This window comes from Pygoscelis adeliae, unplaced genomic scaffold (assembly GCF_000699105.1).
Source record: "Pygoscelis adeliae isolate BGI_AS28 unplaced genomic scaffold, ASM69910v1 Scaffold1, whole genome shotgun sequence".
Classification (NCBI taxonomy): domain Eukaryota; kingdom Metazoa; phylum Chordata; class Aves; order Sphenisciformes; family Spheniscidae; genus Pygoscelis; species Pygoscelis adeliae.
The window spans coordinates 4,289,167-4,302,117 of record NW_008824051.1 but is presented as its reverse complement, the minus strand read 5'-3'; the positions used below and the strand labels follow the sequence as shown (position 1 = coordinate 4,302,117).

Here is a 12,951-nt window from a genome sequence, read left to right as displayed (position 1 = left end):
AGACAGTGCTTGAAGAAAGGAAGAGGAAATGAAGCACACGCATGCAAGAACCCTTTCATGAAAAAGGCAGATTAAACTGACCCTACTTGAAAGCAGCTTGCAAGAGATTTTTTAGTTCATGTCTCAAAATAACACAGCTGCAAAAGACACAGCGAAGAATCATAGTTGCTTGCTTTATGGTTAAAGATTCTGTACTTCGTTCCCAACTGCAGAATTGTAGCTCTAGAGAAAACCTCTCAATTATTAGAAACAGATGGCATAGTCACTTTAAAAGTAATTTTCTATTAAAATCATTAGGAAAAAAAGTTACATACAGTAACTTGTGCATGTTTGTGTCTCACTTGAAGTTTTGGTTTGGGCAATGGAAATGTCACAACAAATTTACTGTTATATGAACAGGGGATTATATTAACCCAACCTTAAGTTATTTGCAAAGCAGTTGGAAAATGTTTAGTCATTTTTAGCCTATAAGCATGACAGAAGGCAGCACAGGAACGGTTTAATTCAACAAGCATTTATCTGTTTTCCGACACTCTTCTGTAAGCGGTGGGTGAAGTCAAGGAAATTTACTGGTCAATAAAAAGATGTCAGAAGACAGACCATAGTTCACAGAGTGGATCAAATTATACTCATCATGTGGCACCTCAAAAAAAACCCAACCCTTACTTGGAGAATACTCAGCACTAACACCAAGTTGCTTTCCTCAGATCTCAACAGTACATATGCATTAACCTCAAAAAATGGAAATGCTGAGGCACAGACATTAATTAGTTGATTTTATTTTTTTTTAAGTTAACAGGAACTGCAGGTACCAGAACTTTGGGGTGGCAAAACTCTAGTCAGCCTCCGAGAGGCCTCCCCAACCAAAGGTCAATGAAGAACACCAGTAATGCAGATAAAGATGCAGATCAGCCACATCCAAACACTACATAAAGTCTTAGCTTACGGTTAAAGAAAAATGCACTCAGCCCTCTCCTCCTGGCCCCATTCTAAACCTACATTATCATAAATAAATGGATGTAAGACAGGAATCTTACCAACAAATATTCTCAGGATAAGGAGCATATGTAACCTCCCAGTTTGATATGCACAGCTCCCTGCTGTAGGACGATGGCTGGGGTTCTCCTTTACACTTAATACTCTGACATTTGCAGGCATTGAAGTCCTTAAGGATACTGTAAGGAAGAAAAAGAAGAGGAGGATTTTTGCAAATTTTTACACCTGAAAATGCTGCATATGTAACGAGAAAGACTGGGAATAGTGATAAAGGTTTTTTTGCTTTTAATAACCAGAGACCAAGATAGCACTTAGACAGCAATGTAACATTATATCATGCACGTAACGACCATCATATAAACAGTTACTACCACAGGTCTGTGAGATCTGACGAAGTTGGAAACAAAAAGCAGTCCTGCTTTGAACTGTTCAGTGCTTCTACCAACACGAACAACAGCAGTGACTCATATTAAAAACATATAAAAAGATAAATCAAAGCCTGAGAGCATTGGAAAAAATAAAAATACAGTAAGCCAGTTCCCCAAACACCTCTTTACGTAATTACAGCTGTTTTCAAATCAAAACAGACTGAAGGATTAGTCTTCACTCTCATTTCATTACACTAGCATCAAAACTAGTCAATTTTGCCTTGAGTACGAATGCTCAGAAAAATTTTTATCATGCTGGTATTCTCACAATTCAAAATATTACCCTCTTTCACCCCTCCTAAAATAATCACAATTCTTAAATTTATCTTCTAATATTATGAGTTGATTGACAACCAATGTATTTAAACAAAATTTAAACATGCCCAGAATAAATGCTTTCAAAGATTTCTCAAAACACAGCAACAGAAGCGCTAGGCATATATTCAGAGATGCTGAATATATATATTAAAAATATATGAAATATATTTTATATGTACATACATATACACACACACACAACTGTGTGTGCATTACTGCGTAAAAGAAGTTCCACTCCAGAGAAGCTCCATTACACTAGCATGGAAACAGTATATATTATATTTGAACAGGTAGACTCTAAAATTCCTGAGCATGCTTGTTTCTCAGTTGTACTCTTAATATAAAGAAAACAGAGAACAACACACACTAACACCAAACAAAAATAACCCCCAAAACCCAGATCTTTACCTTACCAGAATTCAAGTAGTGATGTCAAATTGCCAGCATCTTGCAGCAGCCAAGTATTTGAAAAGGTTAATTATACTTTGACAGTTGATTTTTAAAAATACATACAGAGCAAGCTTTAGCACTATCAGCCATACTACCGATCACCATCATTAGCCAAGCTTCTACAACCATCTGACTCCATGAACCTCAGTCCTGGCTTCCTGTTTCTCCCATCCTATTTCAGGGCTCTGTGGAGCAGAGCCCACTAAGGGCACCAAATAACTTTCTAATTTGATGGTAGCCTCAGCTTCACATGTAATCTAATGTAATTTTCCAGAAAACGGAGTCCACCACATCAATTCCAAGCTAAAAAACCTAAAATCTTTTCAGTTCTTGATAATTCAACTGAGAGATGCCTGCAGCGCAACTCAGAACACATGCCTGAGGAGAGACTATCCCATCAAAATCGTATATAACAAATTAGCAGCTTGAGAAGGAACTTCAGTGCTTATTTCTTCTCTCAGTTCCACATCTTAAAATGTTATTTCATGCACTAGATTCTCTAAATATGGCATGTAACATTACAAAATTAGGAGGGGTGCAGATTTCATCACACAATCACTACTCAGTTAAGAGCAGCAAGCAAAACTTTCTTCAGCATCTCAAATTCTTGCAAGGAATTCTGTACCCTGGATTTCCTTGAAAAAAAGCCTGAAAGACTGGCACTCTAACATGACTCGAAGGTCAAAAGAATGCAGACCATTTAAATCAGAGAAGCTATGAAGAATAAAAAAAGGCATGATGTGTTATTTTTGTAATACAAATATTATTCTACTTCCCTTTACCCACTTTTTGTTAGTAAAAGATGCTCACAAAGTGCCAACGGAAAATGAGAGGCTACATGCATTTTCTCAACAAATGACTGAGTAAAAGGTGCTGAACACCTTCTGATATTAGGCCTACATGTGTATCTACAATAACAGGTAAGAGAGATGCACAATGTGTATCTATCATCTATGGCCAGGTCAGTCACTGACTCTACTTTGTTGAGACGACTAACTAGCAGTGTAATTTGCACAGGCTGTGATAGTTTGGTACTTGGTTCATTCGCACAGTAGAAAATGGAGAAATCAGTAACTCGTATTCAAGAGCCAATTAGTCTGGCCTACTATTAACCTACACTGATGGACTGCATCCCACACAGAAGAGAAAGGCTCCTTATCCCAATAAATGTCCAGAGCCATTTAGTCCCTTAGATATTTTCTTCACTCGAAGCATAGAAGCTAAATGCACACTTACGTGAAAACTTACCGGAAAGCAAAGCAGAGCAAATCCACAGGATGGTGAAGCAGAAGAAAAGAAGAACCACCAACATAAGCAAACAAGCAACACAAACAGGAGATCAGGTGTACTATTACAGTTAAAAGAGAACAAACAGAAAGACAGCAGACACAACTTACTAGGTTGCCATGGATTTCTCTTGAAATGTTACAAAAGCCATTCCCAATGGGTTATTATGAACAGCTTGTTCTTCTTTTGAATATTCTTCCATCAGTTCATTTCTAACTTTGGTATAATAATCTACAGCATCCTCCTGTTGGGAAATTGATGACTGTTACATCCAAGTACCAGATGGCTAATATCGTCATTTAAATACAGCTTACACAAACCATAGTCTCTCTTCCTCATACTACTTCCACAAATTACAAATCACATCACAATGGGAAAACAATAAAACAGGAAGTTTTTCTTGTACTTTAATTTTTGCACTAAGATTACATTTCAAAAGTTTTGGGGAATTCCTTTTCTGTACAGTGCAAGAAAGTGAAGGATGAGCTATCTGCAATAAATGAATAGAGAGTTTTCTGAAGCTCAACAAGATGTCACAGAAAAACTATTCCCTACTCTTCTAACAATCTACCTAGCCATAACTAAAAATGAACACAATCTCTTACCCTTTCGCATCCCCTCATTTCACAACAGCAGAATTGACCACATGGCTTAGGGTTGATTTGGACCCGCTTGCCATACTTCTGATGCAGGTGTTCATAGTAAGTCAGGCTTTTTTCTGCCTGTTTTCTGGACAGAAAAATACATCCATAACATTTTGCAAGAAAACAGTATCAACATCAAGCTTAAGAAGAACATAATCCCCAAGAGAAAAAGTTCTGTCAAGGACTGATAACAAATTAATCAGTCACCAAAGATATTCATATACCTTATTTTGGCTACTTAGTATAATTTATTTTCAAGTCCGTAATAGCATTATACAGCCTACACTTGTTGTGAGGTTCCAGGAAAAAAAACCCAACAATGTATAGCCCAGAAGATAACACTTTTTTCTCCTGTGACCAGCACCTCCGGCCAAAGAAGCAGGGTCCCAGAGTTATTAATTCAATAGTTGGGTTTTCCATATTGCACTGCCTGACAATAATTAAATAAATACATACATAAATAAATAATCAGCAAGTCAAAGCTTATCTTATGCAACACACAACGTATCACACCTACAAGAAACAAGCTGAACCCCACAACTCACCTTAAAACACAGCTGAATCTAACTGAAGTCCAGACCAGAACTTTAAGAGCAGAATTCATTTCTAGTATGTGCAAGCTTAGTACTACTGGTATATACTGATTAAGGACTGGCAAAGCATTCATGAAATTACGCTAAACTCAGGTAGATTACAAAAACAAGCACCTTTTTTTGAAGAGACGAATAAGCTTGGCTACGTCATAACACAGCTGGACCTCCAGCACAGTGCAGGTTGGGTAGGCAGCACTGAAAAGGAAGCAGTACATGAGAACCATAAGAACAGAAAGTACAACGAAGAAACTGTTTCAAAGAGCATCACTGATGTCTAACTGACATCTCGATCACTCGTTTCATTTCATACCTCATGAATGAGGTATCATAGAGTGGAGACTTCCAGAGAGACAGTTGCTGAAAGTTACTTTAATATGAGCTGTGCAGCATTATTCCCAAGTAAAGGCCATGTGGGAGCACGAATGATAAGCGTGGATGCACAGCCACTTTCTTAGATTCTCATTTTAAGATCAGCTAACTAACTTTATTGAAATGTAGTCTTTTCTCAATTCTGCCTAAGGAATAAGATATGCTTTTAGAAGATAGATACTATAATATGAATTTCAAACAGTGCAAAAGTCAAAGAACATTTCTGCTCGGGCAGGTAAAACTTCTAGAACAATTTTAAATCTCCTGTTCCTAACGATACTACTCAAGCATGGAACTTACGTGAAATGGCCTTGTATTGTCTCTTCTTTTGCATTTTTTGGAAGACCAGTTATAAACAATGTGCACTTAACCTGCAAAAGAAAATGCAACTCCAGTTTTGAGAAACCACATCATGAAAGAGAAAACAAGAATACAAGGCAGTGAAACAGCACAAGTAGCTGTGTTGTAGAGGGGAAAAAATGTAGGAAGTTTTTATTTTGATGGGAGCTGCATCTATTCAAGACAGCACCATGTTCACCTTCTACATTGGTAATAGGTTACACCAAAATTTCACAAATCCCTCCCCAACCCCCTTCTCTCCATCCATTTTCACAATTCACTCAGTGGAGCTTTGCTTTCAGTGAATTCCTTCGCACCTGTGTCACATTCTAGCAAGCAGGAGGCATCTTAGCAATTTGCTTTTTTTAGCATTATCCACTGCAAACATGTTGTATGGTTTTTTTTTTTTACCCCAACACAGAAACTTTATGTTTTCTTCTTTATATGTGACATACTTCATGTGATGTCTCATGAAGACAACAGTCAGAATCAGGTAAACAACAGCAAAAACCGTGTGCAGCCAAAGAAGATTATTGCTGTCAGACAAAATGTTATGAATATGAGAAACAGGAAGAACTAATTGTCCAACTGAGACAAGTAGCCATCAAAATGCTAAGCAGATCAGAACCTCTCACCGAACACAAAACAAGAAAAAAAGGTAGTCACTGGTAGTCAGTCATGCCTACGCAGATGCCTTGGACAGTTGTTAGGGTTACTTGCTTATCATAAAATTCTATGGGTAACAGACCTACAAAGAAAACAGATATTCTATGACATGGACATTTTTAGGCAGCATTTGGCTTGCGCCTTCTCATTCCGATGACCAAGAGCACACACCATGCTATTTGCCAAAATGTTTTTTATTGGCCTTATTAGTTACTGTGCTGAGTGCATAACTGAACTCTCCTCGAACATAATCCTTACTCAAATTGAAAACAGCCTAATACAGGGAGTAAATTCTGCTCTCTGATAGCTCCTTCCTCAAAGCTTATGGAAGTTCTGTTCTGTGAACAGTTCTTCAGTTTTACGAAGAGCATTAATAATTACAATTAACCTAAAATACAGGAACCTATTTTACAGATAAAAAATCCCAACCAAACAAAAAATCCCCACTAGTTCCTAGGATTCATAACATGGTTAAAAACAAAACCAAAGTGCATTGGCAGAAACTCTACTGGACACAGTAGCAGGGATAGATGTGGATCAATCAAGTAATAAAACAAAAATTGTACAGCTTTGTATCTCAACTATTTTACAGACTGTTCTTAAAACATATGGAACTAATTTTAACCGTCATCTCGGATGGGAGAGATATGCACACACATAAATCTGATGTAAGAGAATTTAAATCATCCAAGTTACACATTCTAGTGAAGCTGTCAGCTTTATTTTCCTTCTGAAGTATGGTTTCTTTTAATGTGGAAATTTCTGAAAATAATATTGCTAGATGTGCAGTCATTAGCCAAGAGAATCATGTGGTGTAAGAAGTAAAAGCTGAGCGAGAGTCTCCAGATTTCTTATCAGCACTGTAACTGCATAGCCTGAAGTAGAACATATCCCAGTTTCCATTGATGAAGCGTGAATAAATAATTCCTACCCCATGAGCCATGCTGCAAGTATCAACTCATGTGTTTAGAGACTATGGCAGGAAACAGACATAAGCATAGAAGTACTCTGCAAGATTTACTTACCCAGTTTGTAAGTTTACTATAGTTGTTCTTCCAAAACTATAGGGATCTTTATCTAAGAAGAACAAAAACAAGTAGCATAATTAATTGGTGCAACATTCACATGCAAACTATCAGAAAGTCAGCTTTTATTCTGCTTTTTTAAAATGTTGATATACTTCTTTTTAATGCTGAGCATGTTCATTGTTAAAAAGATTTAGAATCATAATCAATGCTGGTTTACACTGTATTGCATTTTAAAGTTGGAAAAAAACCAACCAGGATTATATCACATTCAACCCATCAAGAGAAATAATAGATTATTTTAAAAATCTGAATACTTGATCTTTGCAGCAGTTCCCTTTCTCCCTCCAATCTCCCTTCATGTCCATTAACAACGTTGTTTAGGGATTTGAACATATTTCCTTCACATTTTTATTCCATCTTCACTGATTTCTTATCTCAGTTTTTTAAACTGCATTAATTCAGTGTTGACAAAACAATACTGATAACCTTACTAAGGTCAACAATGAGAAAGTTTATATGACATTGTTTCCCTAGAATGTCAAGTATTTTTAAAAACGATAAGGCAAGTGAGTGATAATTGAGTACATGTTCACAAAGGAAAAAGAGCTAAGTGCATCTGGAAAGCTAAACAATCTTCTAGCATAGACTGTTAAACCACATTGCAAGTTAAGTCATCACAACAGAAAGAACTGCAAATGCACAAAATCAACATATGGTGGAAGGGCAGGCAGAAGGGGAGAGACACCAAAACTTCTTATTTGTTTTTCAGCTGTATTTCCTAACATCACAAAAACTAATGCAGGAAAACAGAAGCTGTGTTCTCCTGCTTTAGAAGGCCAGCCGTAATCTACCATTTGCATTAACAGAGCATCTACTGGTATCCAAGATACTACAACTTTTATCAAATTGTAGTAAGAGAAGGACAGTGCACACAAATTGACGCATATTACAAAATCCATTTTGGTATAAATATCCGGGTAGTAACGACACCAGAAGAGGGAACTACATTCTGTAAGTTCTTTAAAGGCACCGGCATCTCTCTCTCTACTTTACAAAGGAGGTGAAGACAGCAACTAGGGCACCAGTTGTGTTGGATTTGATTCTGTAAAACTAGGGATGCTGGCTGAGAACAGAGAGATGGAAAGCAAGGAAGGAGAAGTGACTGTGAAGTGATAAAGGGTCCTTTGAAAGAACAAAAAAAGAGAAGAAATGCAAAGAAGGAAAAAAGAACAGCAATGGTCTTTAAGAAAGCAGATATTCATATAAACAGAGAAGTGCTAAGAAAGAGCTCATAAAAGGGAAGTCAGAGACGGCAGTTCCACGAAGAAACAATACTAAAAGCATGGGTACAACGTATCCCATTACAGATGAGGGCTAAGTCACAAGGCTCTTTAAAACACAGGTAGGAGTAAACTGAAAACAAAAACTAGGCCACATTATTAAGGACAAGAGAAGAGAATAAATTATAGGGACAAAGATCAGCAAGGTCAGTGCACAAAATAAGATGCAATTGTTGTGGTATAAAAACAAACATTGTATGGTACAAGCAAGTACTCCACTTGAGAGCTCCTGGGAAAACCAAATGAATTATTGCTTTTTTTTTTTTTGCATCACTATTCACCAGGATGATCAACAGTGAACTACTATGTAAACATGACCTTGACAAGACAGATACAAAGCCAGGTATAAAATGGGCTTATAAGGGCTCATTATCAAAAATGGAAGAATGTTTAAAGGGGATTTAACAGAGTTCTGTTCACCAGTATTCTTATTAGCAACCTGAATGGCAGACTAGAGGACACACCCGCTGTATTTGTTGAGTGTGAGTTAATAATGGAAAGAGGTAGGTGTCACACTGGCAGACATAATCAGGACTAGACTGCAAGAAACATGAAATAATTCTTTGTCTAGTCAACACTGACAAAGTCTATGCGAGATTTGTCCAGTTTTGAGCTGCAAACCAAGACAGAAGGGAACAACAGGAGACAGTCTACCTAGATAAAAAAAAAGTTCAGAGGATGGCTGATGATTTTTATGATCAGGCAAATGGAAAACATTTCTCATTAATGACTGAATTAACTGGTCTGGTTATCAAAAAGAAGAAAAAGCACAGATGAATTGATAATCCTCAGGCAGGTAAAAGGATATTGCAAAGAGGAAAAGAATAATCTATTCTCCCCAGTGATCTTAAACTGCAGCAAAAGAGATTCAGACTGGACACTAGAAAAAGATTTCTCAACTGTGAAGACATTTTCCATTGGCAATCACCACCAATAAAAATCATAAAGAGTGCCTAGATAAACACCAGTTAAGAGGACATAGGTCAAGTTAATTCTGCCTTGAGCCTTCTAGGTCTAGCTGTCTATGTCTGCATGTGATCTGCCACCTTGTTTCTGACAATGGTTTTTGCCAGACGTTGAAAGAACCCTCTACTCTCATACAAATTTCACACAAAATGACACACACATCAGACTGAGGGGGGAAAAAAACCCACAAACAAACACTCAAACCTTATAAAGTTTACCAAAACAAAAAAAATCCTAAAAGCTTTTGCAATTATATAAAACACAAAATTCTTCTCAGAATACAAAAAAAATTCTTACCAAGTAGATCACCCGATAGGTTGACAGGCAATATGACACACACAGACAAAATGCTGACAGCAATCAACAAACAGATGATGTGACGCTGGAAGGCAAGGTAATGTATGGCATCTTCACCACATCTCTCATGAATCTCATCATCGCTGCATCACAGACAGAAAAGCACACGGTCAGTCCACTTAATATCCTTGGGGGTTTGGGGGGTAGTTTTTGAACATACACTAATTTCTCAGTCTATCCAGTGACATCTCCATCAATCCCTATCTGTTTTCAACATGGTTGTGTTCTTTCATGCATAAATTTAAGTTCCAAAAGTGTCTTTTTCTTGTGCAGTATCAACATATAAAAATTAACATGAGGGAATTTAAGATGGAAACAAGTTATCTGCAAAGCAATTATAAATCCAAGTTCTTTTTTTATCAGCCTAAAAGAGGACAAAGTCATTTGCTGTGACCTCTTGCTTTATGGCAGCGACAAGGTGTTAAGCCTAGCTCTCAAACTTTAAGATCACACTGTGACAGTGTTCACTCATCTCCATGAAGGCTCCCCATGAGGAAGATGACAACAGAATCACCTTACTCTTATGACATCCAATTAACAGAAGATATTAATAGTCTTTGGAATGAACTCTCATCATCTATCCGTTGTCAGCAGAACAGATCATTAAAATAGGAGTTCTTGGAAAAGGAAGGAACTGAACTAGCAAAAATGGAGAGAGACAGGCTCAATCCCCACCCCTTCTTTGTTTCAATGTACCCAAGCTAGAAATTGATTTTTAAAAATCATGATTTACTAAGCCCCAGGAGATACAAAGAACAAACATCACGTGTCCAATGCTCAGCTTCCAGGAAACAGTGGGATGGGCTTTTCCTAGTCAGTCAATTCCAGCCCCAACTAAACCACCAGTTCTCCACTGAGAAATCATTGCAGGGAAACCCTGTTTCCTGCCCAGGGCCCTACTGGCTTCAAACAAGTGAACACCCACACAGTAATCTTTGAAGGGTAAAACCCTAGAGCCTAGTTATTAGCTCAGAATCTGTATAAATGCCATAGATTCACTCAGGTTCACACACTGTCCCAAGATCAGGAAGTCCCTGGGCTGCCAGCAGAAGGATGACTGTATCCTGAAGAAGTACTCCTATAAGCTGATCTTGTTTTCATATTCTTTTTCCACCCCACCAGAGGCACCTGTATCACTATTAAGTTCTATCTACTCAAGAAAAAAAAAAAAAACACCAAACATTTTTTAATGCAAACCCCCTTTTTTAATTAAAAAAGAGCAAAGCAAACCACGGCTCACTATTTCTGTTCCATATACTTACTGCATCCGAAAAGCAGCTGTCATCCAAGAACAAAACCCCTGTAAATAAAGAAGGAAGTTTTTAGGAGCTAGCATACAAAAAATATAGTCTCTAATCTGTACAATTAAGAAGAGTTTCTATTGAGCCAATCTCTTAGCTAAAAAGCTGGCAGTTTGTTGCCCTGAAATCATCATTTAGAAACATACAGAAAAATACCTCATACTCTACATACTTTTTACAATGTACTTCATATGTCTGTCTTCAAAGAGTATTTAAGTTTTTTGGTTTTTTTTTATTACTTGCACGTTCATTGCTTGGGCTTCTTAAATTTATACAAGTATGTCCAGATCCTATCTCCAATGAACAGAAGTCAGGATTGAGGCTTCTAAGGAATTTTTTTTAAAGGGTTGTTTTAGAGCAGAAAAGGTGATTATTTTTTCCAAAATCATTTCCAGAGACTCTCCAATTTCAAGGGTAAGTTCCGCGAGAGTCTAACCCAAGTTAATCAGTTAAACGGTAGTTACAAACACCACTGTGATTACGTTAACAGAAAGGCTTCTTGTATAGGCTTACAAATCCTCCTATGAAACTGTACAGCAGAGATCACATCTCACTGAATGTTCCAGTATGGTCCAAAAAAATCTTGTCTCTTGAAAGGCCTCTTCTTTCAAGCGAATAGTATTGAGCTAAAGACACATTTTTATTCAACAGTTTCAATGATAAAGTTGCTTTAGGGTTTTAAAAAAGATGAAGAAAACTACAGAAATAGCAGAGCAATCCTGATCAAACACCAGTATGCTTTTGATGCTCAGGCAAGGCTAGATACTAAGTTGATACATATAAAAAATGTTAAAATGTAGGCTGCCACCACTGGACAACTCTCGCATGGTTCATTCTGAAGCTGCAACACAAAATGATAGAGATGTGTGAATTCAAAGACTCCAGAGAGACCATGGATGGAACCAATTAAAAGTTTGGCCAAAAAATTATCTTCCACTCCAAACCAGTTTTAATATTAAAAGCACATGGCATTATTACTAGCCTCACACTTGCATCCAGTTTTCTCATCTCCGTGAGGAAGACGATGTACTATAAAGACCAACTAGGTATTATTTGCAATGTGAACATAATGTAACTTTTCGAACTATTATTTAAGCACTAATTATTTAGTAGTCTTTTTTTCTTCCCTGCCTCTCCTTTGAAACTCTAACATATAGTCCCCCTCCTAATTAAAAAAAAAAAAAATAGTCACTTAAAAACAACGACAGAAGATACTGGTTTGTGATATGGCAATAGTTTGTCAGGAAACGGAGAGAGATTACGTATGGTTCTATAAAAACACAATACACAATGCATTACTAATTTTTGCATATAGATGGTCTTCCAGTTTAATGACTGGTTCATTGGGCTACATGGTATGGCAAATTACAACTGATTCCATTAAATAGTTTACATTTAAAAAATAACGTATTGAAACTCTAGAATACTTACCCTATCATATTCAAGATCTTCTGGTACTGATGAAGATGTTGACAATCGGTTGTATCTTGATTCACTAAAATACATTAAACGATGCTTTTAAGTACCTTTAATAACAGATGATGGAATTCCACAGAATTATTTCAACTTTAAAAATTCTGAAGTAACTAAGGGAAGTACTACAAAAAACACTTTTTCCACTTAGGAAAGCTGTAGTTTTCATCTTGTAGCATAGGCTTAATTATAGAAACTTTTGCTGTGTCTCATGTTGAAAAGGGAGGACACGTGAGCTCCTGACGTGAGCGCGTTTAACTGAACTAGAGAGAAAACAATGTTTTATTGGGATATTAAACCACAATAACATAAAAGAATGCAACACAGGTTTGGAAGCCTAGCAAGGATCAGATTTGCAAGGTAGCTTCCTGTTCAGATATTCCTCATTACAAGACA

General features: G+C 37.0%; 1 protein-coding gene across 1 annotated transcript in view; it reads right to left on the bottom strand.

Moving 5' to 3' along the window:
* TMEM63A (transmembrane protein 63A) overlaps positions 1-12,951 on the bottom strand; it is a 31,163-nt gene that overhangs the window by 14,461 nt on the left and 3,751 nt on the right. Inside the window, exons 3-12 of the mRNA XM_009333644.1 lie at positions 12,514-12,577; positions 11,044-11,081; positions 9,722-9,864; positions 7,116-7,167; positions 5,852-5,960; positions 5,386-5,456; positions 4,831-4,911; positions 4,085-4,208; positions 3,590-3,723; positions 1,038-1,175 (exon numbers count right to left, since the gene is read on the bottom strand). Coding sequence (XP_009331919.1) covers positions 1,038-1,175; positions 3,590-3,723; positions 4,085-4,208; positions 4,831-4,911; positions 5,386-5,456; positions 5,852-5,960; positions 7,116-7,167; positions 9,722-9,864; positions 11,044-11,081; positions 12,514-12,577 — 954 coding nt within the window. The remainder of the gene's footprint in view (positions 1-1,037; positions 1,176-3,589; positions 3,724-4,084; positions 4,209-4,830; positions 4,912-5,385; positions 5,457-5,851; positions 5,961-7,115; positions 7,168-9,721; positions 9,865-11,043; positions 11,082-12,513; positions 12,578-12,951) is intronic.